Source organism: Terrapene carolina, unplaced genomic scaffold, assembly GCF_002925995.2.
Source record: "Terrapene carolina triunguis isolate 2854851 unplaced genomic scaffold, T_m_triunguis-2.0 Scaffold132, whole genome shotgun sequence".
NCBI lineage: Eukaryota > Metazoa > Chordata > Testudines > Emydidae > Terrapene > Terrapene triunguis.
In genome coordinates this window covers 5,800,382-5,825,091 of record NW_020664483.1, presented here as the reverse complement: position 1 = coordinate 5,825,091, position 24,710 = coordinate 5,800,382, and the positions used below count along the sequence as shown (strand labels likewise).

General features: G+C 41.5%; 1 protein-coding gene across 1 annotated transcript in view; it reads right to left on the bottom strand.

The window, feature by feature from the left end:
- Nucleotides 1–65: 65 nt before the first annotated feature.
- The window catches only part of LOC112104286 (GDNF-inducible zinc finger protein 1-like), a 24,861-nt gene continuing 216 nt past the window's right edge, over nucleotides 66–24,710 (bottom strand). The window contains exons 2-7 of the mRNA XM_026653220.2: nucleotides 13,209–14,522; nucleotides 9,017–9,946; nucleotides 6,932–7,026; nucleotides 4,522–4,689; nucleotides 3,068–3,225; nucleotides 66–1,004 (exon numbers count right to left, since the gene is read on the bottom strand). Coding sequence (XP_026509005.1) covers nucleotides 762–1,004; nucleotides 3,068–3,225; nucleotides 4,522–4,689; nucleotides 6,932–7,026; nucleotides 9,017–9,946; nucleotides 13,209–14,522 — 2,908 coding nt within the window. The 3' untranslated portion in view covers nucleotides 66–761. The remainder of the gene's footprint in view (nucleotides 1,005–3,067; nucleotides 3,226–4,521; nucleotides 4,690–6,931; nucleotides 7,027–9,016; nucleotides 9,947–13,208; nucleotides 14,523–24,710) is intronic.

The following is a 24,710-nucleotide window of genomic DNA, read 5'->3' as shown; positions in this document are numbered from 1 at the left end:
TTTAATCTAGGGTTGTGCAATCAAACCTTTGAATTATAAAACTGAGCCCATAATTCACAGCTCCTTATTATTTATTATACATATGGACCTAAGAGGTGTCCCATCACTCTTTAAGAAATAATTTTGAAGTTTATTTTTACAGTATACAAAGAAATTATATTTAGGGGTTAAAAGCAAATATCACAGTATCAAGACAAAATGAACCATGGAAAGCTGGGAAACAGCATATACCACTGACTCCTATCATTAACCAGCTACGTTCTAGTTGGTTTATAACATTACACAGCAAATATTTGAACATTTTTGTATTGATCAAGAAAGTTAAAAATATTTTACAGTAAAATATGTACAAATAAATTAGATACAGCATAGATTATCATTTTATGTGGATTGTTCTAAACATAGTATCTTTATTATAAAGACAATAATTTACAAGAACATTATTATGCATGTGCATGTATATATAGATACACACACAAAAACAAACATATATACTTTAATTAAATGGGTATTTTACTGTGATATATTCAAGATATTTTTAAAAAATAAAACTCTGTGCACAGGTCTAACACCTAATTGGCATAAATAGTTTACCATAACAAGATAAAAGACTGCAATGTAACATCTCGTATCAAATGCAAAAAGATAAGAGTATCTCACATAGCTTAAAAACGAAGCAGCTATATTGAAAAAAGATTTGAAATGTTTTCGTTCATAGTGTAACAAGAGATTTTATAGTTTTCTGGTTACAGCAATAAGAGTTACAAGTATAAAAGGGAGTGATCAGCGTCTCGCATGTTAACACTAGATGGCCTCTGTTCTGCTTTTTTTACGCTAATACTTTCTGGTTTATAAAGTTTACCTTGGTCAACTGACCAAATTTCAGGTGCTGAGTCCTCACCCATACAGACATCTGATAAGGTTTCTATTTTGGACCAATTATGGTCTTTTTTGGTAGTGAGATCTATTAAGAAACTTCTCCAGTGAGCATTCCGGTCATGGATCTAGGGGGAAAAAAACAAAGATTATAGAGGAAAGAAAAGTTTCTGAAGAATAATTTAAAACAATTGAAGATTTTACTTTTATTAACCATGTTCAAAATGGAATAGGGTTGATTTTAACATTCCAATGCTGCACTGGGATGGGCGAAGGGGTTAGCTGGGCTCTGAAATGTGAGAATGATTCTACATTACTAACTCTGTTCCAGGTCCACTGCCATGCCACAGTGTTGGCAGAAACTGAGCACACAGGTGAATGCTAGACTTGACCAAGGGAAAGTTCTGATTTCCTCCCCAAAGAGGTCACTTCAAGGACCCAAATGGCGTTCTAGCGATCTTGCTCGCAGTCCAATTTATCACCGGGAGCTGTGTGCCCTATCAAAACTCTGAGAATGCATCTGAAGTTTCAAGAAATGGTAAGACCCTATATCTTGTATCTACAGTATGAGGGCTAAGCCACTTTCCACCGCACTTGTGATCAGAGCCCTGCAACCTGACCCAATCCCAATGGAACCTGATCACAAGGGCTGGATCCGGATCAGGTGGGAAAACAACCGGACGGTCTCTGGCTGGGGTGGGCTCTCCTCCTCCTGCCTATGGCAGCTGCGTGCCCTGCTCCTGCCGGCCACTGCCACCTTGCTGCTCTGCGTGTGCTACAGTCACAGAGTGAGTGTGCCAAAGAGTGGCAGTGACTCTCATTCCATAGCGCACACAGCATAGTGGGGGGCAGCAGCCAACAGGCCGTGCAGCACATGCAGCTGCCACTGTGCCAGCCCCGCCGGCAGGAGGTGACGGTGACGCTGACTCAGGTTCGCAGGAAGGATTGGGGTCAGGTTGGGTCTGAGGCTCAGGTTGGGTGGGCTTGGGTCTGCAGACCTCTAATTGTGATTAAAAAAAACAACAACATCGCTATAGCAGCATCCTCTTTACATTAGCTACGTTCTTGTCTTTCCTCATGTTTCATTTCCTCTATGATTAGATTTTCCTGTTTAAAAATAACTGGATAGAATTGGATTTTAAGACCTGTTTGGCTGTCAGGCCTGGGAATTGGTACGTCATCTGGGAGTTAGCGTTTCTCTTCCTCAATCTAACAGCTCAGAAATACATCTTTAGATTGCAAACTCTATGGGGCAGAGACTTTGTACAGTACCTATCACAACAGGGCTCTGGTCCATGACTGCGGCACCTAAGTGCTACAACTCTATAAATAATAGGTCTGTCAATTAATTGCAGTTAACTCAAGCAATTACCGCAAATGATCTCCTCTGGAATGGTGGTTGAAGCATGAAGGGGCATACAAACGTTAGCATACCTGGCATGTAAATACCTTGCAATGCCAGCTGCAGGAGTGCCATGCAAACATCTGTTCTCACTTTCAGGTGCCATTGTAAACAAGAAGCGGGCAGCATTATCTCCCATAAACGTAAATAAACTTGTTTGTCTTAGCAACTGGCTGAACAAGAAGTAGGACTGAGTGGACTTGTAGGCGCTAAAGCTTTACATTGTTTTATTTTTGAGTGCATTTATGTAACAAAATAATTCTCTATTTGTAAGTTACAAGAAATACTATTTCTTTTATCTTTTTTACAGTGCAAATATTTGTAATAAAAAATAGTAATATAAAATCAGCACTGTACACTTTGTATTCCGTGTTGTAATTGAAATCAATATATTTGAAAATGTAGAACACCCAAAAATATTTATAACACATTTAAATTGGTATTCAATTATTGTTTAACAATGCAATTAAAACTGCAATAAATCGCAACTATTTTCTTAAATCTCATGATTAATTGCGATTATTTTTTGTAATTGTTTGATAACCCTAATAAATAATATTAAAAGCCTGATGTAATTGTAAATTAGCACCCTAATCCTCCCCCTCATCCTATCAGGATTTATTTTTCATAAGGAATCAAAATTGAAGCATCAACTCTAATCCCTAGTAAATTAAAAAAAAAAAAAAAAAAAAAAACAGCTGCAGAAATGTAGCTCCCCACTCCTTCACCCCTAATTAAACCTCTGTACCGCAGTTTAATTGCTACAAAGGCAGCAGAGAGGCAACGTACCGATACGTGTCTCCGTAAGGTGGACATGTCTGTGAAGGTTCTCTCACAAGCCCTGCACTTGTATGGTTTTTCACCGGTGTGAATACGTTGGTGACGCCTGAGAGCTCCTTGCTGAGTAAATGTTTTTCCGCACTGTTCGCAGAAATATGGACGTGTCTCTGCAAATGAACAAAACCCACAACCGCTGAAGATCAGTCCTTTTGGGCCTGATCCTGCAGACGCATCGGTACATGCTTGACTTTACTTAGGTGAGTAACAGGACCATTTATGTGAGCAATGCTGGATTAAAGCACTTGCAGAACAGCCCTGGCTCCCACAATTACATGAATATTTCTAGCCCCGCTGGTTGTGAAGAAAAGCTTGAAAACGTGACCCAAGTGAAATTGATCCAGCAGGGTCTGCCTGAGTCTCCAGAGGGAGGTGTAACAGCCAATAGAACCAGGGAGGTAGCTACCTGGCCCCATCCTCCCTAGCAAAGCAGATCAGGCCCTTCTTCTGGGGGATGTTACCCTGCTCCTGGCTCCTGCCACCAGTCCACCCTCTGCTAGGGTGATGGCCACGGAGGATGGGCATTTGGGGGGGTGTCTGGGGCTCTGGATTGCTTTAATCAGGCTCTGCAAATAATTAAAGTTAAGAATGTTGCTAAGTGTTTGCAGGATAAAGGTCTTCGAAAAAGAATTTCCAAACAATGAGTCAAACTGCATTTGGCCCAATGTAACTAACTACCGTACACTGTATCAAGGAGGCAGTGCAGGGTATATTTGTTATTTTTTAAATACTGTATGAAATTTTTTTCCTTTACAAAAAATATGAGTGTAGGGGAAAGGTTGCGGAAGCTTGGCGAGGAGCTAAGTGGCGGACCGAGTATGTGACTGAATGCGAGTGGAAGATGCAGGCTGTGCAGTTGAAGGCCGTGCAATGAACCTTGTCCGGCAGATCCTGCCAAAATGTAGTTTAGTAAAGTTCAGCATGTTTTTGTCTGTAAACAAGTCAGCTTATATAATATGTATGATGCAATGAATGTTGCCAGCTGTTGACCCCATGTAACCTTGAGATAAGCGCGGGGGGGATGTAGCATTGCAGCGGACTCCCTTCAGTGGAGTCCTGCCTGGCCAGCTGTCCCGGACGGTCAGAGATCCCCTGCAGCCCCTCCGCGCGCCTCAGGGACTCCCCGCGCAGCTTGGAGTGTAAGTTCTTCCCTCAGTAAAGCCTTGCTTTTTACTCTCAGGCACTGAGTGTCATTCTTTTGCTGGTATCACGGCCCCCCTTGCGGGCACAATGAGTAAGTATGAACTCTGGCTCCAAATCACTCCCCCTCTCACTATACTTATGTAGCCCATCAAAAAGATTGTTGAGTTAAAGGCTAACGCCCCTTTTGCATACAATTTCAGATCCAAACTTCCACCGGTATCTACTCATCTACTGCCAAAAACAACATCTGTTTGCTTTGTTACCTGCATGAACATTACTGTGTTGGGCTAGCGAGGCTCTCAGTCCAAACGTTTTCCCACAAACATCACATTTATAGGGCTTAGCTCCCATGTGGCATCGCTTATGGCATTTTAAGTATTCATTGGTGGCAAAATGTTTTCCACACACGTCACATTTAAAGAGACGCTCTCCTGTAAAAAAACAAAAGACATTCTGAATTCTCTTACCAGTTACTTCCGTAACCTCTTCCTGGCCAAGTCCAATGTTTTGTTGTTTTTTGTCCATGCTTATCCTCCTGCTCCCTTTGACACATTTGATCAGTCCTTTCTCCTGGACTATCATTAATCATTTGATTTCCATGAGTCTGTGCTCTCCTGGTTTTCAACTGGCTTCCCGTCCACCATGCTTTGTTGGCATCTCTCAGGGCTCTGAATCCTTTTTTTCCTCTTCACCGTATCCCTATATGACCTCATTAAGAAAATAAGAACGGCCATACTGGGTCAGACCAATGGTCCATCTAGCCCAGTATCCTGTCTTCCAACAGTGGCCAATGCCAGGTGATTCAGAGGGAATGAACAGAACAGGCAATCATTGAGTGATCCATCCCATCGTCCATGCCCCCCTGCCCATTCTGTCCAATAGCCCTTGATGGACCTATCTTCCATGAATATATCGAATTCTTTTTTGAACCCTGTTATGATTTTGGCCTTCATAACATCCCCTGGCAAAGGGTTCCACAGGTTGACTGTGTGTTGTGTGAAGAAATTCTTCCCTTTGTTTGTTTTAAACTTGCGGCCTATTAATTTCATTGGGTGACCCCTAGGTCTTGTTATGCAAAGGAGAAAGTAACATTTCCTTATTCACTTTTTCCACACCAGTCAAGTTTTCATAGGCCTCTACCATATCCCCCTTAGTTGTCTCTTTTCCAAACTGAAAAATCCCACTCTTTTTAATCTCTTCTCATATGGAAGCTGTTCCATACCCCTAATCATTTTTGCTGCCCTTCTCTGTACCTTTTCCAATTCTAATATATCTTTTTTGAGATGGAGCGACCAGATCTGCATGCAGTATTCAAGGTGTGGGCATACCATGGATTTATATAGAGACACTATGATATTTTCTGTCTTACCATCTATCGCTTTCCTAATGGTTCCTAACATTCTGTTAGCTTTTTTGACTGTCACTGCACATTGAGTGAATATTTTCAGAGAACTATCCACAATGACTCCAAGATCTCTTTCTTGAGAGGTAACAGCTAATTTAGATCCCATCATTTTGTATGTACAGTAGAACCTCAGAGTTATGAACACCTCGGGAATAGAGTCTGTTCGTAACTCCGAACAAAACGTTATGGTTCTTTCAAAAGTTTACAACTGAACATTGACTTAATGCAGCTTTGAAACTTTATTATACAGAAGAAAAATGCTTTTAACCATCTGGCTGGTGAGTCTTGCCCACATGCTCAGGGTTTAGCTGATTGCCATATTTGGGGTCGGGAAGGAATTTTCCTCCAGGGCAGACTGGCAGAGGCCCTGGGGGTTTTTCGCCTTCCTCTGCAGTGTGGGGCACGGGTCACTTGCTGGAAGATTCTCTGCATCTTGAAGTCTTTAAACCATGATTTGAGGACTTCAATGGCTCAGACACAGGTTTGATACAGGAGTGGGTGAATGAGATTCTGTGGCCTGTGAAGTGCAGGAGGTCAGACTAGATCATAATGGTCCCTTCTGACCTTAAAGTCTATGATTCTATGATCTTAATTTAAACGAAACAAGCACAGAAACAGTTTTCTTACCTTGCCAAATCTTTTTTTTTAAACTTTCCCTTTTTTTAAGTAGTTTACATTTATCACAGTACCGTATTGTATTTGTTTGTTTTTTATCCATGTCTACTGCTGCTGCTGCTGTACTTCTGGTTCCAAATGAGGGCTGTGGTTGACTGGTCAGTTTGTAACTCTGGTGTTCGTAACTCTGAGGCTCTACTGTATAGTTGGCATTATGTTTTCTAGTGTGCATTACTTGGCAGATGAAATTCAATGTTGATAAATGCAATTTTGTTGCCCAGTCATCCAGTTTTGTGAGATCCCTTTGCAGCTCTTCGCAGTGTGCTTTGGACTTAACTATTTACTCACTTAGCCTCAGTTGCCATTTCTATGCAGATGACTCCCAAAATCCATCTCTCTATCCCAATCTCTTTCTTCAGTCTTGCATCTCTGATGTCCAGGTACCCAAATGGCCCTCTTCATCTGAGTACCTCCCGTGAGTTAAAAATATAACGTGCACTTCTCTGCCCCCACCTATTCCCTGCTGCCAAGAGGCTGAGGAATTTAGATGATTTCTTTTCTACTGGGATGTCCTGCAGACAACTTGTATTCAACCTTACCAAATAAAAGCGTGAGACTGGTACAGGGCGAGGCCCACGGTGTTTAATTCCTACCTGTATGTGTCCTCTTGTGACCATTTAGTTTGCCTTTGTCAGCAAAGCAAGCTCCACAGTCCTCACAAATATATGGCTTTTCTCCTGTATGAGACCTACAGGCAATGAAACACAGAGAGATATTGAGAAAACACAGCTAGACAGGCAGTGCCTAATTTGTAATGGAAGAGGTGCCAGGGCACAAGCAATTTTTTTCCCTTTCATAACTGAGGCAGCGAGCCCGGAGGTGTCAGGGCTATGAACCACCAAGCTTAGATGTGCCAGGGCTCAGCCCTGGCAAGCCCCAGCACAAATTAAGCACTGTAGACAGGGGGGGTTTAAAATAGCATTTCCTCTTGAAATTAATTTCCTGTACTGTGGATGTTATGGTCCTGGAGAGTTTGCCTAGATTTTCTATGTGGGAGTTGGCATAAATGTGTTCAGCTCAACAAGGAAATTGAAGGTTTGCATGCATATTACATCAAAAGTGCATGCAGACCCCAAGGTGTACTGTTGCAATGAATGACCCTATCTGATGCTTGGGATTTTGCATGAATAGAGTGGGGGGAAGAGGAGAGCCTAGAGAATCCTTGGCAAAAACATTTATACTCCTGAGATCGAGTAAGTCGGTGTAGCTTCATTAATCTGAAGGAACTCGGCTGACTCACACCGGCTCAGGATCATTCCCTTACAATGCCTTAAAGAGGAGAATGCAAGATTTCCCTCAACAGCAGCATCAGCCCTAAAACCCTGTGGCCACAAGGACTGACAGCCCAACTATATTGTCCTATACTGGCTGCTAGACGATACACCAGAGTGATGAACACAATATCCTACTCCTCTGAGAAGCTCCCAATCCTGATCAACTCCTTGTGTGAGTATATGTATGCTCTTGCTGTGATCCAGCCAGGAACTGATAAAGCCAGGGGTTATTTCAAATAAAAGGGCTGCTTGCCTATCCTAGCAGGTGAATGAGGTAAAGGAGAGAGAACAACAGGGAGTGCAGACAGACAAGAGCAGGTGACTTGACGAAGAGCTCTGTGTGGTTTGAAAGCTTGTCTCTCACCCCCACAGAAGTTGGTCCAATAAAATATTGCCTCATCCACCTGACTTTCTAATATCCTGGGGCCAACATGTCTACAATTACACTACATACAACATGTGGTTCCTAGACATTTACACAAACATATCAAGACTGTATTTGTCTTTGGAAGGAAAAAAAACCTCAAGTGTAGCAGGTATCGATGGCCTCAGTATTTATAAGTGTGACAAACATACTGGGGCAGATACTGTGCTGGTGTAAATGGCACCACTCCACTGAAGAAAGACTTGGTCCCATTGATCTCAATTTAAATACTGGCTTTTCAAAAATTCTACTTTAGTTCTAGTGATCTTGGACCTCACTGATGGGTCTGCTATTTCCAAACAGCAGAGAAGAGCCAGAACTTACAAAAGACTGGCGGCTGCTGCTTTGGTGGTGGTAACGACAATGTGGATGTGTTTTCTTTCCTTAGGCTAGCAGCAGATCTCTCCAGGCTTCTACAGTGTGTCCTGGGCTATCATTCTCAACGTGTGTAAATCACACAAACTGATTTGCACCCAGCTGTGAGGTAGGGCACTGCTATTGTCCCCATTTTACAGGTGGGGAACTGAGGCACAGAGGGACTAAATGACATGCCCAAGGTCACACACAAAGTCTGTGACAGAGAAGGGGATTGAACCTGGGTCTCCTAAATCTGAGACCAGTGCCCTAACCACTGGGTAATCCTTCCTCTCTTGCCATTTTTTACACTAGCTGAGGATCTGGCTCAATCTTATTTGGAAGTAATCCCTATTTGCTTGCCTATGTATGAATGGTACTGCTATGTTTTAAGTCTTTCCCAAAGGTGAGGTAATGACCCTGGAGTAGACAAACAACTTTACATAAATAAAAGAACTAAACTTCGTTAATCATTGATATTACAGGCCAACATAAATCCCAGCATTCCTCTATTACATGGATACTGCAGAAATAGACTGGGGGACAGTGGGTCGTCCAAGGGAAGGAGTGCTGAAGCAGGGTGCATGCAGGGTTCAGTAACGGGAGAAGCGGGACTGTAGGCTGACCTGGTGTGGATCTTAAGCTGTGACGGCTGTGCAAATTTTGAATGACAAATGCTACATTCGTAGGGTTTTTCTCCTGTATGTGTCCGCATGTGAAACACCAATGCAGTTCGAGAGCTCAGAATCTTCCCACAGACCGAACACAGTGGGCGCTTCACTCTCCCTTCATGCTTCCGCATATAATGTGTCCTCACGTCTCTCTTTCTTTTAAATGTAGCATTGCAGATGGTGCAGGCAAACTGCCTTTCTTCAGTGTGGACACATGCTCTGTGCTCTTTCCAGCTGTTGTAGCTAGCAAATGACTTGCTACAGATATCACACTGATAGACTTTACCGGGCAAGGACTGATGAACATCTTTGCAGTGATCCACATATTTTTTCCGAGATACAAACTGCTCATCACATTTATCGCATGTTATAACATAGGCAGACTTCTTAGTTACCCGGGCCTTATTTACCTTCTTTATTTTAAAGTCTTCACCTGATTCATTTTCTTCAGCATCTTTATCATTAGAGGAGTCATCGTCGTCATCCGTACTAACATCCTCGTTATCTTTACTACCATCTGCTTCAGAATAAACTGCATCGTAATCTCCCTCCTCTTCCCCCTTCACATTTGTTTCTTCTTCATCCTCATCCCCGTCTTCATTTTCGTCTTGTCTGTTAGCTTCAGCTTCATCATATTGCCCCTTCCTTTCTTCCCCTTCATTGCTGCAATCCACTTGTGCATTAGATGAGCTCCCTGGTTCTTCCTCGTAGTCCATGGCTTCTTTGCTCCTGGTAGCTTTTCGCAACCCAGTATCTGATGCCCCATCCCATCTTTCTTTGCTAATATTTGTTTCACAGTATGTTGCATCTGGTCTATCTGCAGGTGGAACTACCATCCAGTAGACTGGCATAAGCTTCCTGTCTTGCCCAGATTCATGTCTTTTTCTGTTAAAAACAGAACACAACCATAGTAGAGTTAAACACCTGGTTTTATATGCATGCACACTGAAGGAATCGGGTTTCTCATATTCATTTTAATGTTGCCTTTCACAAACTAGTAGAACATCTAGAACAAGAGAGCAAGGAAATATTGCAGAAAGGTGAGACCAGATAATTAACGATAACTGAAGTGTCTTATGCAAGTTATTCTGTAGAAGCATTACTTAAACTGTTGGGTATCCTTGCTTTCACAGCTAGAAATGGCTTTTACACTGAGGGACTGGCAGAAGTTTAAAAGCAGTAGGTCCTCAGGAAAGGACCCTTTCTAAAGCGAACTTGTGTGTTACCTGATTAATATCATGAGAGACTGTAAATGCAGTCTAACAAATGGGTTCTTACAAATACAACTTGAGATCCTCTTGCTTTACTTTTAATTGAATTAAGAATAATAAATACTAAATGGCATACTTTTAAATATCTACTGCATCTGACCCTTAGTACCTCCTTAAAGAAGCACATTATATTTGCTACATTTGACCCTGAAACACTTTGTGTGTGATTCTTAAACAACAAAACCGATGTTTTGCTTTAATTGAAAGGTTAAGAATTTCATTGTAGGCCATATATGATTTCCCCACAATGCAAAGGCACTATTCAGCTCTAAGATACATGGAAGAAATTCCCAATGTTTTCACACGGGACATGCACATGGGAAGGTGGATAAGAAGGCAGAACTGGGATTCATCACTTCAGTGTAATCTTGAGTTCCCTGTTACAATACAGTGACTATGGAAAGATATGCAGTGTTTGGTTTTTAAACAAATTAGAAATGTCATTGAATGGGCAAAATTTATGCAACGACATGCCTGCTTTGTGCATGCAGTTATACAAAGCAAATCTGTTAACTGTTTGTGCAGATAGTCGATTATGGTAATCTGTCTTTTTAATAGAGTTACTACAGTACTTAGCACAACAGAATCCCAATACTTAACTAGAACCCTTAGGCACTATCATAATACAAATAAACAAGAACATAAACATTTTCTTATAAAAAATACTAGCAGGTTGCAACATCTCTATTTGTATAAACTGCAGCACCAACAGTTTTCTTATTAATTTAGGGCCAGATACAGATACCCTTATGAACACTGAGATAAGTGTATCAACATCTGTCTCAAAGAAATAGGTAATCCTGCACAGTCTATGTTTGAACTGTTAACAACCACAAATTTAAAACAAATTGTCTGGGAGATTTCTGCATGAGATCGATCTGCTCTCCCTCTGCAGGTGACAATAAGATAACACAGAAAATGAAACAGAGTGCCACACTGCATTCTTTTGAAAGATTACCGTTTGTGTGCTGGGCACACGAAAGACTGATACTGTGTAACTGCAAATGCTTTAAGAGTCTGGAATTATCTGCTCATCCTGCTATTGTGGATTTCATTCCTACTGTACTACTTCATTTATTTTTCTACTCCTATCTCTTCAGTCTGCATTTTCCTAAAATTTAGCCTCACTCAACCCTCCTCTTTGAGCTCACTGTCTATACTATACAGAACCTAATTCTTTTAGTCAATCACACTTCTCTCCCTGAGTACCTCTTGTTTCTTTCTCACTATACACATCAGTGTCACACAAAAGTCTTTGCATGCAGATTTTCTTTAGAAACAGATGGATGGTATCTTTTTACATATGTAATCTCATGAGGGGATTCTTTAAAGTGTCAACGTTATTGATTTATTAAATGCATTAATAACATTTAAAAAAGAATTATATATATATATATATAGGGATAAAACTATTCTCTGTAGTTGCATTAGCTAGGATAAAGTTACAGGGGCCAATAATCCTCATGCTTGAGTGGAAGCATGGTCTTGTGGTGAAGGTGCTGGATAGGACTCGGAAAATCTGGGTTCAAGGCCTAGATCTGCTACAGGCTTCTTGTGTCATCATGGGCAATTTCTGTGTGTCCTAGTTCCCTGTGGGGAAAATAATACAGCAGGGTGGATTTGATTTAAATCACTAGTCAGGAAGACTCAATTTAATCATGGTTTTCTACATAAAAGTGCATTCTTGTTGGTTGTTATAACCTTAATACATCTTCTTCACAACTCAGAGATAGATGTAGGTTTCATTTTTAGACGGTACACACAATGCATTTTTAAAGTGATTTATTTTGAAAAAATTTCAGATTAGTTTTACAGCTATATCAGAAAATGAATGATTGTTTGGTTATTTCATTTACCAAAGGTAATTGAAGCAGATATTTATGTAGTCATTGGGAGGTGAACTATCTCAGACCAGTTTCCTACCTGGAGGCTGCTCTAATTTATGCCTGTGGCTCCAATATGGGTTCCACGGTGAAGTAGGAGCCGTAACAATGGCATGGTCTCAACAAAGGATTGCTCCATACTGGAGCCATCCTCTTATTGGCAACTATTACAGTTTTAGGGCTGCTTTGAGTTAACTCCAACACAGCAGATCTGGGCCCATGATTTCAACTATACAGGACTCAGGAGGAGAGAAAAATAAAAACGTATATATTTAAATACCTCTCATATGATCTAACATTTCTTCTCCATATTTAATAGTGCCAATATCTCAGGACCTCCCAAACATGTACATCACTTGGCCTTTTCCCTGGCTGGGGAAGCAGAGGACTCCAGAGGGAGCCAGAAAAGAGGAATCAGTTCAGGACTCAGGAGGGCTGTAACAGCTGAAAGTCAGGAATTTTGTCCTGGGCCAATGGGAATTCTACATTTATGCTGTCATAAAAATTAAATTCTGTCTCTGTTTGCAGATCTGGAGACTTCTGTGAAATTTTACTGATTTGTTTCTAGTCAGTCAGTGCGGAAAAGGCCTGTGTGAATGCCCACACTACCTAGATACAGCCGGCAGGGCATAGGATCAAATAAAAATAGATTTGTGATCACCCAGTTAGCCGAGTCTTGTTCATTTTTAACACATCACAGTTCTCCCAGGCTCATGTTTAAAACCCAAAGGCTGAGACATTCAAAGCCACTAAAGGGGATTTAGCTACACAACTCCCAATAATTTCAAAGTATTTAAATCCCCTGCATGGCTTTGAAAATGTCAGCCCAGTGCTGTTGCAAACGGATAATATCCTGACTCAAAGCCCACTGTAGTCCATGGAAAGACTCCTATTGCCTTCCAAGGGCCCAAAGAACCTAGCTCTGAAGCGATCAGGATCTTGAAAATACCCCTCTCTCAATGCCCAGACACACACACATACAAAATGCTGTACCTTACATGGGTATTGTAAGCAGACCTCTGAGCAAAGCTGGCTGGGCAGCATTCACACTTATAAGGTTTCTCTCCAGTGTGGGTTCGAATGTGAACTGTCAGGCCGCATTTGGAGCTGATAACCTTGTTGCAGTATGGACACGCCTGGGGATTCCTTTTCTTTTCATGCACCCTCCGGATATGGTCATTTATATCCTTCGGGCGCTTGAACCTCTTCTCACAAAACACGCAGGGGAAGCGTCGCTCGTCATTGTGAACCGTGAGGCGGTGCTGCCTGAGGTTCTGGCGATTCGAGAAGAGCTGGTCGCACATATTGCAGCTGTGTTTGAGCACTATGTTGATGTCGTGTTCCAGCTCCATGTGCGACTGATAGTGTTTGATGAAATGGAATGACTGGTTACACTTCTCACACGTGTACATTTGTGGCAAGACTTTTGATACGTTGCGAGGTGATTTCCTACGTTCGGTTTTACTGGGGAGCTCAGAAATTAAACTATTTTCATCCTCCTCCTGGCCAGGAAGCACACTTTTAATCACTATGCAGGTTTCCTTTGAGTTTGACTGGTTTAGGGCACAATGGCTTGTCTTATTTTCCTCTGGGTTGATTGTATCCATGCTAATCATCTCACCTGTCTCTATTTTGTTCTGTTTGTCTGACTTTACCATCCCAGCTTTTGACTCTGGAAGATCTGTCCCACCTTTATTGGGATTTGCAGGTTGTCCATCAACAATCTCGTAGTCTGGTAGCAATTTTCTGCATTCCTGGCTGTCCCAAAATTTTCTCTTCATGGATGTCACCCCAATTTGGGAAGAATCATTCACTTCAATGTCTTCTGCTTGCTGGACACGAGCGCACTGGGACCCACCATTTTCACATATCTGACCTTTCAAATGGACACTCAAATCTAAGGCTTTTCTACCCTCTGCCTTCATTTCTTCACAAATGTCAAGCAAATCCTTGCACTCGAGTCTCTCGGCTACCTCCTTCATCCGATGCAACTTTTCTGCGTCAATCTCTACTTCTGCAGTGTAGACAAATTCCAGAAAGGAGGTGAATTCTTCTGTGTAAATGTCCTGTAGAGTCACGGTGCAATTCTTAGCATCCAACATCTCACCGTGAAGAAAAAGCCCTTTAAAGTAATTGCTGGAAGCAGCCAAGACTGCCTTATGAACCAGAAACTCCTCCTGGATCCCGAGGTGCTCCGTATGGACCCTCACATCACAGAGGTGACCGAACTGATAGAGCGAATGCAGCGCCCTCAGAAGGTTGGAAGCAGCAACTTTGGATTTCATTAGAATTTTCTTCTTCTCCATCCTGCCAGAAAAAAAACCAAAAACCAAGAGAGTCCATTAGAGCACATCTCATCCACCTGCACCAATCATCTTCACATTCATCTTAACTGCAAAGTAGGCCATCACACTCACTCACACTAGTGACTGAGAGACTCCTTGGCCTTGCTCTCTTACCTTTTAATTCACAAAGCCTGACAAAGACGGTATGAGACCAAGGAACTAAATTATAAAACTTTTATACGGTGCTTTTCATCTGTAGATCCCAAAACACTTCACAAAGGAGGTTAAGTATCATTATCCCCATTTTACAAATGGACAAACTGAGGCACAGAGAGGAGACGTAATTTGCCGAAGGTCACCTAGCAGGCCAGTGGAAGGTTGGGAACTGAGTCCCAATCCAGTGTTCTACCCAGTAGGCCACACTACCTGCACGACAGCAACAGATAGTTAAATCTTTGTTGAGCAGAGAGTCTAGTGGGTTTTTAATGAGCATACCCAGGCTTGTAGGTTAATGGTGCGAGTGTGTGAGGTTCTACTGTTTGCAACACTTAAATTGTATGGATATTACTTACAGAAATATATAGAACATGCAAGAAAATAAAGACACAGATTTGGTTTAAAATTTTGGAAATGTTGACAGTATTTTGGCAAAAAAAAAAAAAACCACTGAGAACTTCTTGCTGGTTTTCATTCAGCCTAGAGGAATTGAAATTTTGTGATGAAAATTTTCAAACATTTTTCATAAAAAAATCTGCATTTTTCTAACTATCTCTAGACATGTCTAAATATTATGACAGTAAGACAGAAGCTTGATGGTTCTGTGGCTTTTCTGCCTCTAGACACACAAAACGCTAACACTGCATCTTAAACTATAAACCCTGAGGGGCAAAGACAGTCTTTTTGTGTGTGTTTGTACAGGGGTCCCAGCAAAATGGTGCCATGATACTGACTTGGGCCTTTGGAAGACACCATAAATGTTTACTAATATCATATAAATGCATCAATTATAGTACTGGATATCATTATTACTCTGGAATAAGTTATTGATCTAATAGGTTATGTCAATTCCACTAGCCCCATATAACCCGATTAGTACTCCTCACCCTGAAGAGTTTTATTCATAGGAAGTTATAGACACCCACCTACTGGTGCCCAAACTGAGAGGTGTGATAAGATGGGGTTCTCCGATCTTTGAGGCATATTTAGATATAGGTCCAGACAGCTCATGCCAAGTCATTTCAAAACTAAGTGATGAAAATGCTAAAACAGTCACTACATGACCTAGGACATTAGTAGGGGATTCATAGCTAGGAACTGATTTTGATCACTACGTTATCCATTTAGTACCTCCAAGGTATATCCCATAGCTTTGAACAACTCTGGCAGCACAAGGTAATATCCCAATTCTGATATACTTACTCACACTGAGCAGTACTGTACTCCACTACTAGTGCCAATGCAGTCATTAGGACTATTCTTGGAGTAAGGAACTGTTCAGTGTAAGTGTTTCAGAATCTACCCCTAAACTGGCAAAAATTTGTGTATGAGCCAAAATGTCTATATAGTGGGTAGTTACCCACTATTCCTCATAACCTTTAGCCTACTATGGTATGCTGAGAGTCAATATAATTCATGGAGTAAATTAACCTGCCCGAGTTTGTTTGGCATATGTTCCCTTATAGTGCTAGGAAAACAATAGCTTTAGGTTGGTGTCTCGTGACAGGTATAGGTCTTCCCTTGCTACAAATCCTATCCGTACAGAGTAGGTACACTCCAAATTCTTTACCCGGGTACCTTTTAGTTAGTACCGGGGGTCTTAGTAGTATAATGTAGTACGGTGATGTTAAACACCCAGCTGGAGGACCTGATCTAACCTATTGGATGTACTTATGTGGCTTTAGAGTACATTTCTAGCCCTTCTGGATGCAAAATTAACCTCCCAAATGCAAAACAATTAGAAATCAATGATGCACTGCTGTCTTCCTGAGTCTGCAGACAGCCTGAAACAACAACTTGGAGGTGTGAACTCCTTTGCTCCAATTCATCTCATAGTGATATTAACTTGAGAGCATAACAGTGACACATTAAATAGTTAATTTATATAATTATATGATAATTTTATTGTATGATATGAGGAACAGGGTGGAAGTGAAGCCAATAGGAAGGAACTGGCTTTTGCTGTAGGGAAGGATATGCAGAGAAAAGACAGGAGGGAAAAGTTGAGAGAAACAGAAAGAAAGATAGAGAAGGAAAAGAAACAAGGCAGATACAGTGGGTGTCCTAAGAGTAAGTTCGTTTTCACACTGAGCGATTGATGAACGTGGCTTTAATAAGAACAATAAACTAAAAATTTAGTTACTAAATCAAGGCCTGATTCCACCCTTGATCTTTGTGGGGATCTTCCACTGACAGCACTGGGAGATCCACTATAGATTGAGGGGAGTATGGAATCCTAAATGAATGCCCCAACCATAACTAAAAAGATATTTGGCGCACTCCAAAAATGAGTTTGACACTCCTGGCCTAGTAGACTAAAAAGTCTTATTATTTAATGTGTGTTTACCTAAACCGTATAACTTATTTACAAATAAATTTTAGAACCTAGAGCAAATAGCAAATAGCTGGAGTGGTTTTCTCTTGTTTGTTGGCTCCGTTTTACAGGATGCAAAAGCTAGGTGCAGTTACTTTAACCTTGATGTTGGAGTGTTTGCTTCTCAGCCCAGTAGTAACAATGGGCATTAAATTACATCAAGTTTTACTTTTGTGCCTTATGTGAATTACATGTTTGACATGACATGAAGTATACTATTAGTGTATATAAAATGTGCAAATAAGAGGTCAAACTTGCCTTCAACATACTGTCCCATGATGCATAAACATCGATATACACCATAATGAATGGGTTTGAATAACAAGCTTAAAAGCTAAGCTAGTGCAATAACAGCCATAGTTAAAACACATTTTAATCTGCAAGGCATAAATAATTCATAATTTGTGACTTCTAAAATAATGGTAACGCACTGTATACATTTCCTGGCTGCTATGTATTCCAGGATTTCTTAGCGACTCGTGACCAACTATATTTTTCCAGGGAACACATTTTTCAGGATGGGATAGGATTTTATTAGGGATTTCTGTTAGAAAAACAATGATAATAAGCAACCTGGAATACTTCCGAACACTCCATGCCATGAATTTTGATTTAATTTAGGGCTCAATCCTGCTAACACTTATGCATGAGTAACTTTACTCATGTGAACGCTCCCATCGAAATCAATGGAATTACAGCTGTTGGGAAAGCTACAAACTGTGCATGTCTGTAGGACTGGATCCTTATTCATCAACCTGATTTGAAACAGAAAAAAATATGCTCCTCCATACCAGTGAACTTTAAAGGTTTATTTAGAGAAGAGGGAAGCAAAATACCTTTGTTAAAGGAAAGTACTTTTCAGAAGAGTAAAAAGATGTGCGTGTATATTGGAATATGTCACCGAAGGCAGAAATTGACCCATTTGTTAGCTTAATCTTAGGCCTACCAGCACAAGATTGTTCATACACAGATTTCTAGAAATGTCCAGTAAACAACACAGCAAAAGGCACATTTTTAATTCTTCAGAGCAAAGATAGTCTCTTCCTATGCATTTGTACAGCAACCCAGTCCTTCCTGGGGCTTTTGGGTACTACTGTAATTCCAATAAATACTGATTATTACTTAACATTTATATTACAGTAGCTCCTAGAGCTATATATGTGCACCCATGTAGCTCTTTGAGGCAGTGACATTCATTAGCAAAGAATAAGTAGTTTCAAGATGCCTACAATTCCGCCACTGAATTGGGCTTTGGGATGAAATTCGGCAACTATTTTCAGTCAACGACAATGAGCTTTGGGTAAAACTAAAAAATGCCAGTGGATTCCAGAGAAGTCTCAGTTTTGACAATATATGAACACAACTTTATTTCCTGTTATTAAATTCACAAAAGGAAGGAAATTGTCAAGTAATTGATCTGGTTTAATGGTATCGGCATTGGTGGGGGCAAAGAAGGGTTACAATTAAATTCATAGCATTGCTTCTTTTTATGTCGTCATATGATCTGGTGGTCCCTTCTGGCCTTAAACTCTGTGACACTGACTATTGGACTGTAAATTCACTATATATTCGTTTGATGAAAAGGGCATCTTGGTCTTACCATGTCTGACAGTGTTTTCCTTCATTATTGTTGTATATGGCTGAATCCCCCCATATGGCTCTAATTCAACAGAACATGTAAGCACGTGCTTATGTCCCACTGAATTCAATGGGACTTAAGCACATGCTTAGATGTTGTGCTGAATTGGGATCTAAACGAACAGCTCAAGAGGAAATTAAGCCCACATGATGCCAAATACAGCACTTCTACATCTTGTAAACAGGCACAAGCAACACATATTCCTGTGATACTCCTATAACCTGTCTACCAGTTTTATAGCATAATGACAATAATTCGCTTCAGTTGTTTCACTGGGTGGTGGTGGAGGAAATGAAAAGCATCCTGATTTTAACCAAGACAATTAAATTTGCTTCCTGACCTGTTTACTGTATTCCATTGTCTCTCCTTACATTTACCATACAACATACTTTTAATTACAGATATTAAGATTTGTAGTTATAGCTAGATGTCCAAGGCCTCTGGAAAGTATTTAAGCACCACCGCAGTCCATTGAAAGAAAAACACTGTCAGTATTACTCAGGAGTATGAGAATCTGTATGTTTATGATTAAGAGATGAAAGACCAAGATAAAAGTATTCCCTTTCAAATCACAAGCCACTGTCTTCAATTAAAACAATAAAACGAAATGGCTTCACAACATTTAAGAGCTAGAATTTGCTGAAGGCAAACAAGTATGCTGCAAGCATCATCATGGATAGCCAAGTCTGACTGCTAGGAACTAGCATACTTACAAAGCGTTGATCTTGCAAACTGCTGAAAGAAGTGCAGACAGCCAAGTCATGCTCACTATTTGATCTACACATGGACACACAGGCTGAGTCTAGACTTCCCTTGCTTAACATTTTCCATCATCACAACCCCTTCTATTCCCCTGCAGAATGGAGCCCAAAATGACGTACCAGATTACTAATACAAGATTTAAAAAAACCAATATTAAGGCGCTTATCAGATTATAAATTAACTCTTTACTCCTCCCTTTTAAGGCCCTGATCCTGCAATGAGCTCTGCAGGTGTGACCCCTGTGCACATGTGAACCGCACTGACTTCAAAGGGGCTTCCTGTGGGCAGAGGGGTCTACTGAAGAGAGCTCACTGCAGGACCCAGGCCTAAATTAGGGTTTTTTTAAATGTCTGGATGCTCACAGGGTCTGGTCCAAAGCCTAATAAAGTGAATGGGGGTGGAGGTGAGGAGGCTTTCCATTCACTTCAATGGGCTCTAGATTAGAGATGGTTGGAAATTTTTCATCAAAATACCTTTTGACAAAGGTAGATTTCTACAAAATTTCAATTTGTAAAAATCCCCAAATCCCGTGTTGACACTTTCAGAATCCAACATTTCGATTTCTCATTTCGATAACTCATTTCGAAACAAAATTCATTGCCTTTTTGCCCTTAACTTTTAAAAATGTTTTAAATAAAAACAATCTAAATGAAATGTTTCAATTTTATCAAAATGAAACATTTTGATCAACCTGGAACAAAAAATTTTGAGAATTTTGTTTCACAGAAAATTTTGAATTTTGTTGTTGTTGTTCTTTTCATTCGGTTTTGGAATGGAAGAATTTCAAAATCATGAAGTTTCCCATGAAATGGACAATCTGGTTCCTATCAAGCTCTACTCTGAATTAGAGCTTAATGACAAGCGAAGAGTAATGAAAAATTGCTACTGAGGGACATCAAAATGAGGACAGCAAAGTTGCAATGTTACAGTAAATCCTCCACTGATTACAAAAATGATTTCATTACTTATTATTTGTATTACTAGAGTGCTTAGGAGCCCATGGCATGCACCAAGACCCCATTGTGCTAGCCCAGTGGTTCTCAACCCACGGCCCAATCAGCACACAGCTGTGGCCCATGTGACATCCTCAGGGCCATATAGATAGTATATATATTGTGTGGATGCAGCCCACATAACACAGAGACCTGCATATGCGGCCTACAACAGTAAATAGGTTGAGAACCACTGTGCTAGGTGCTGTACAAACTGAACAAAAACAATGTGTAAATGTCATACCATACCATTAATACATCATTTATTAAATAAAGGGCCAGATTCTTGTCTCCATGACACATGGGCAACTCCACTAACTTATTGACATAAGTGTATGAGAGCAAAATTTACACCAAAATGTTGCATTTAAATGTTTGCTTGTGTATATTCCCCAGTGGGGAAGGAATAACCACTCCCCAGAATCATCCCACGTGCAAGATCGAAAAACTAGGCTACAGAAAACGGAAGTGGCATAACTGAATCGCTGCAAATATCAATACATAGTTCAGTTCTGGTATTATGGAATCCTATAAAGCTCCAGGAACAGCTCCAGCTAGTTTCAAAAATAAAACACAGGCAATTTGAAGCCATGACTAGAAGTGATTTGTGTTTGCTCCATGCTATATTATGGTGTTTTTAGCACACAACAAAGCAGTCAGCAACAGCTGTGTGCTTGTCTTCCAGGTAATTTTACATTATAAATGAAAGAGGTTTAAAAAAAAAAAATGTGGTCTGCAAGAATTGGACAAAATTTTTTTTCTAGGGTCATTTTTTCCCCCTGGACTTTTACCATTCCTGCCTATTTCTGGATCACACTGGCTGTCATTCTCTATGGACCAGAGACTCAACTAATGTATATTTTGCATAGCTCCACTGAAGTGAAATCCGTGCAGGTATGCAGATTTACACTAGCCGAGGAGCTGACCCTGAACTGTTTTCACAACAGAATTCTTTGGTGGAATTATTTCACATAAAACTTGCCATAAACCTATATGCTATGCCTATTGTGAGATGTATGTAATCTTGTGACTGTAAGTTCCCCCCTTTTCTATTACATCTTCGCTTCTCCAAGACCTTTGCATGACATATTTCCCTAAGTGAAGCTCCTTTTAACCTAATATGAGTCACATACATGCACGCATATGTAGGGGCCCTGACCCTGCAGATGAATCGACACAGGTGGACCATAACCCAACTGACTTCACTGGGTTCTGCACAGACACACGGGACCACTGAGGTGGATCCAATTGCAGGATGAGGTCCGTAGTGAACTATACAGCATATACATTTTTAAGAATACACAAAACGGGCACTGAACTGAGACTCAGGAGACCAGGGTTCAGTTCTCAGCTCAGTCCAGAGGGATTTTGGACAAGTCACAGTTGATCCTCTACTTCAATTCCTCATTGCTAAAATTAGGATTTTTCCCTATCTCACGTGGGTACTGTGACGATAAAATCCATTCATGGCAAGACACAGTACACTCTTGTTTACCCAGAAGGCCTGGCAGCCATCCAACACTTTCAGATAACCTAGTGCTTGGATAAACAGAAATGCTATTTTGAGCTGGATTCTGGCTGGGATGCAGCAAGGGTATATCTACACTGCAGCTGGGAGCGAGCCTGTGGGGTCAAGCTAACACGCTAAAAATAGCCGTGTGGACACTGTTGCTCAGGCTCTCAAACCCACCCGACTCCCTAGGCTGGACAGCCCGACCTCCAGCCTGAGTCACAACATCCACACTAGCTCAAGCCCTGCTAGTGGCTACCTGGCCTGGGAGGTTTGCTCCCAGCTGCCGCGCAGACATACCCCATAGGTCTGGGAACAGCTGGATGTGGCAGGCTGAAGAGTCACTCAGGGATGTTGCTTTACTCGATTGGCTGCTGCTCTTGCCATTCCAGACTATGAGCCAATGAATGGTGGTGCTGTATGCACCAACCTCTCCCCTGCACATCTTGCCTACCTTGTGTCTGTCCCAGTGCTCAGGCTGCCTGACCACAGTCTCTCAGTGATGACTGAGCCACTGGTCACTGGGAGGGGCCATGTTTCGGCTGCGGGGCTCCGAGATAGGAGGGGAGCGCTGACCAGAGATGCTGCTGTAGATACAACCACAATAGTTACACATGCTGCACTTTGAACTGGACACAGTGTTGCAGCCACAGAACCACATTGTGAGGGGATACCCTTCAGCAGTGCAACAGATGCATTGCTGTAAATTATCTTAGCACTAAGAGGCTAATGGAGAAGTTATAAGTGGATGATTAACTAACATAGGGGGACACACTCTGGACTTGGACAACTAGGACTTTTGGATAAAGGGAATTTGAATAAGTGGGAGTGTATAGTACTATGCTGAAAAGGACCATTAAAGTACCGCTAGAAGGCCTTGATCCTACAGACACTTAAGCAATTGATTAAGTTTATGTGCCTGAAGGGTCCCACTGAGTTCACATGTGTAAAATTGGGCACATGCATAAGTGCATGCAGAATTGGGGCTCTGATTAGTAGAATAAAAACAAACGCATGATCTTTCACACAAACTTTAAAAAGAAAAAAACAACAACAAATGCACCTCCCTTCCATAATTTTTGGGCCATCACAGTTTTGGACTGTAAAACTTGGACCATCTAAGGAAACTGTATTTTATTGAAAAACGGTTGATTTGTCTGGGTCTTGTTAAAAGACAACTTTAAGAGCAAAAGTAGAGGCAGTAAAATTAAACTGCTTTAACATGTATCCCATATGGGGGCGACTCCCTCCAAAAGTATGAAACGTGGCAGGTCTGCACATGTAATTGATGACAGCAGCATTATAAAGGGACACTGTCCTCTGGCAAAATAAATAAATCACAGTTCTATCTGAAAGTTTTGTGCCCATTCTAGTTACAAGTCACATCTGAAAATGACTAATCAAAAGAGATTAGAGAAAAAAGTGATTTGCCTCCCTTTTCTCAGTCTGCTTACTTTGCACACTACAGCAATGTAGTTAGTCTGTTTCACTGTTTTCCCTGCAGTCAGTCAATGTCAGGCTTTAAAAAAGAAGGTATTGAAATACTCTTACTCTCCATTGTTCAAAGATGCTGGTGTAACACAGACAGGAATTTTAAAAATTAGTTCCCAATCCTGCAAACTCTTAAGCATGTGCTTAATTTTAAGTATGTGACCAGTGCCACTGAAGTCAATGTGACTATTCACATGCATCACATTAAGCATGTGATTGCAGGATCGGGGCACAAGCCAGTACAGTGTGGGGCGTAACATGCATGGCAGGGACTGGGACAGCAACCCTAAGGCTATTGAACACCATAGAGTGCTCAACCTCAGGTTGCCACCTGTACCAGTTTTAACTGAGTAAAGATGTGTAGCTGAGGGCAGGTGCCGGCGATGACATGTGGCTAGCACAGCAGCAATTTGAGCTGCAATGGCAGGGGCAGTCATCAGACAGGGCTTAGTTAGAGGGGGCCAGGGAGCCAACGGGAGTGGGGCAACTATCATGTAAACCCTTCAGCACAGGATTCAGTTGTGGGAGGCAGGACGGTAGCAGTCAGTGTTACCCAAGTCTTACCCTTCCACACAGGGATTAGCTATAGGGGATAGGGTCCCTGAGCAAGCCCCCAGCCTTACCCATCAGCCCAGTGTCTGTCTATAGGAGGGGCAAGCAGAATATATAGCTAGAGGAGCAGCCCCCAACCTTACCCATTAGCAAATAGGGCAGCCCCCAGTCCTTACTCATCAGCACAGTTTCTGCCTTCAGGAGTTGGGCAGTGTATAGCTATAAAGGGCCGTAGAGTTATGGGATAGGCAGGATTTAACTATATGGGCTATAGAGCTATAGGGGCAAGCAGGGGATAACTATAGGGACTGAAGAGCTATGGGGCGGGCAGAGCATAGCTATAGGGGGCTGTGCTGCTATGGGGTGGGCAGGGCATAACTATAGGGGCTGTAGTGTTATAGGGGTGGGCAGAGTGTAGCTAAAGGGGAGGGCAGGATGTAGCTATAGGGGCTGTGCTGCTATGGGACGGGCAGGGTGTAGCTACAGGGGTTGTAGTGCTATAGGGGCAGGCAGGGTGTAGCTACAGGGGCTGCAGTGCTATAGAAGCAGGCAGGGTGTAGCTACAGGGGCTGTAGTGCTATAGGGGCAGGCAGGGTGTAGCTATAGGGGTGGGCAGGATATAGCTACAGGGGCTGTAGTGCTATAGGGGCGGGCAGGGTGTAGCTATAGGGGCT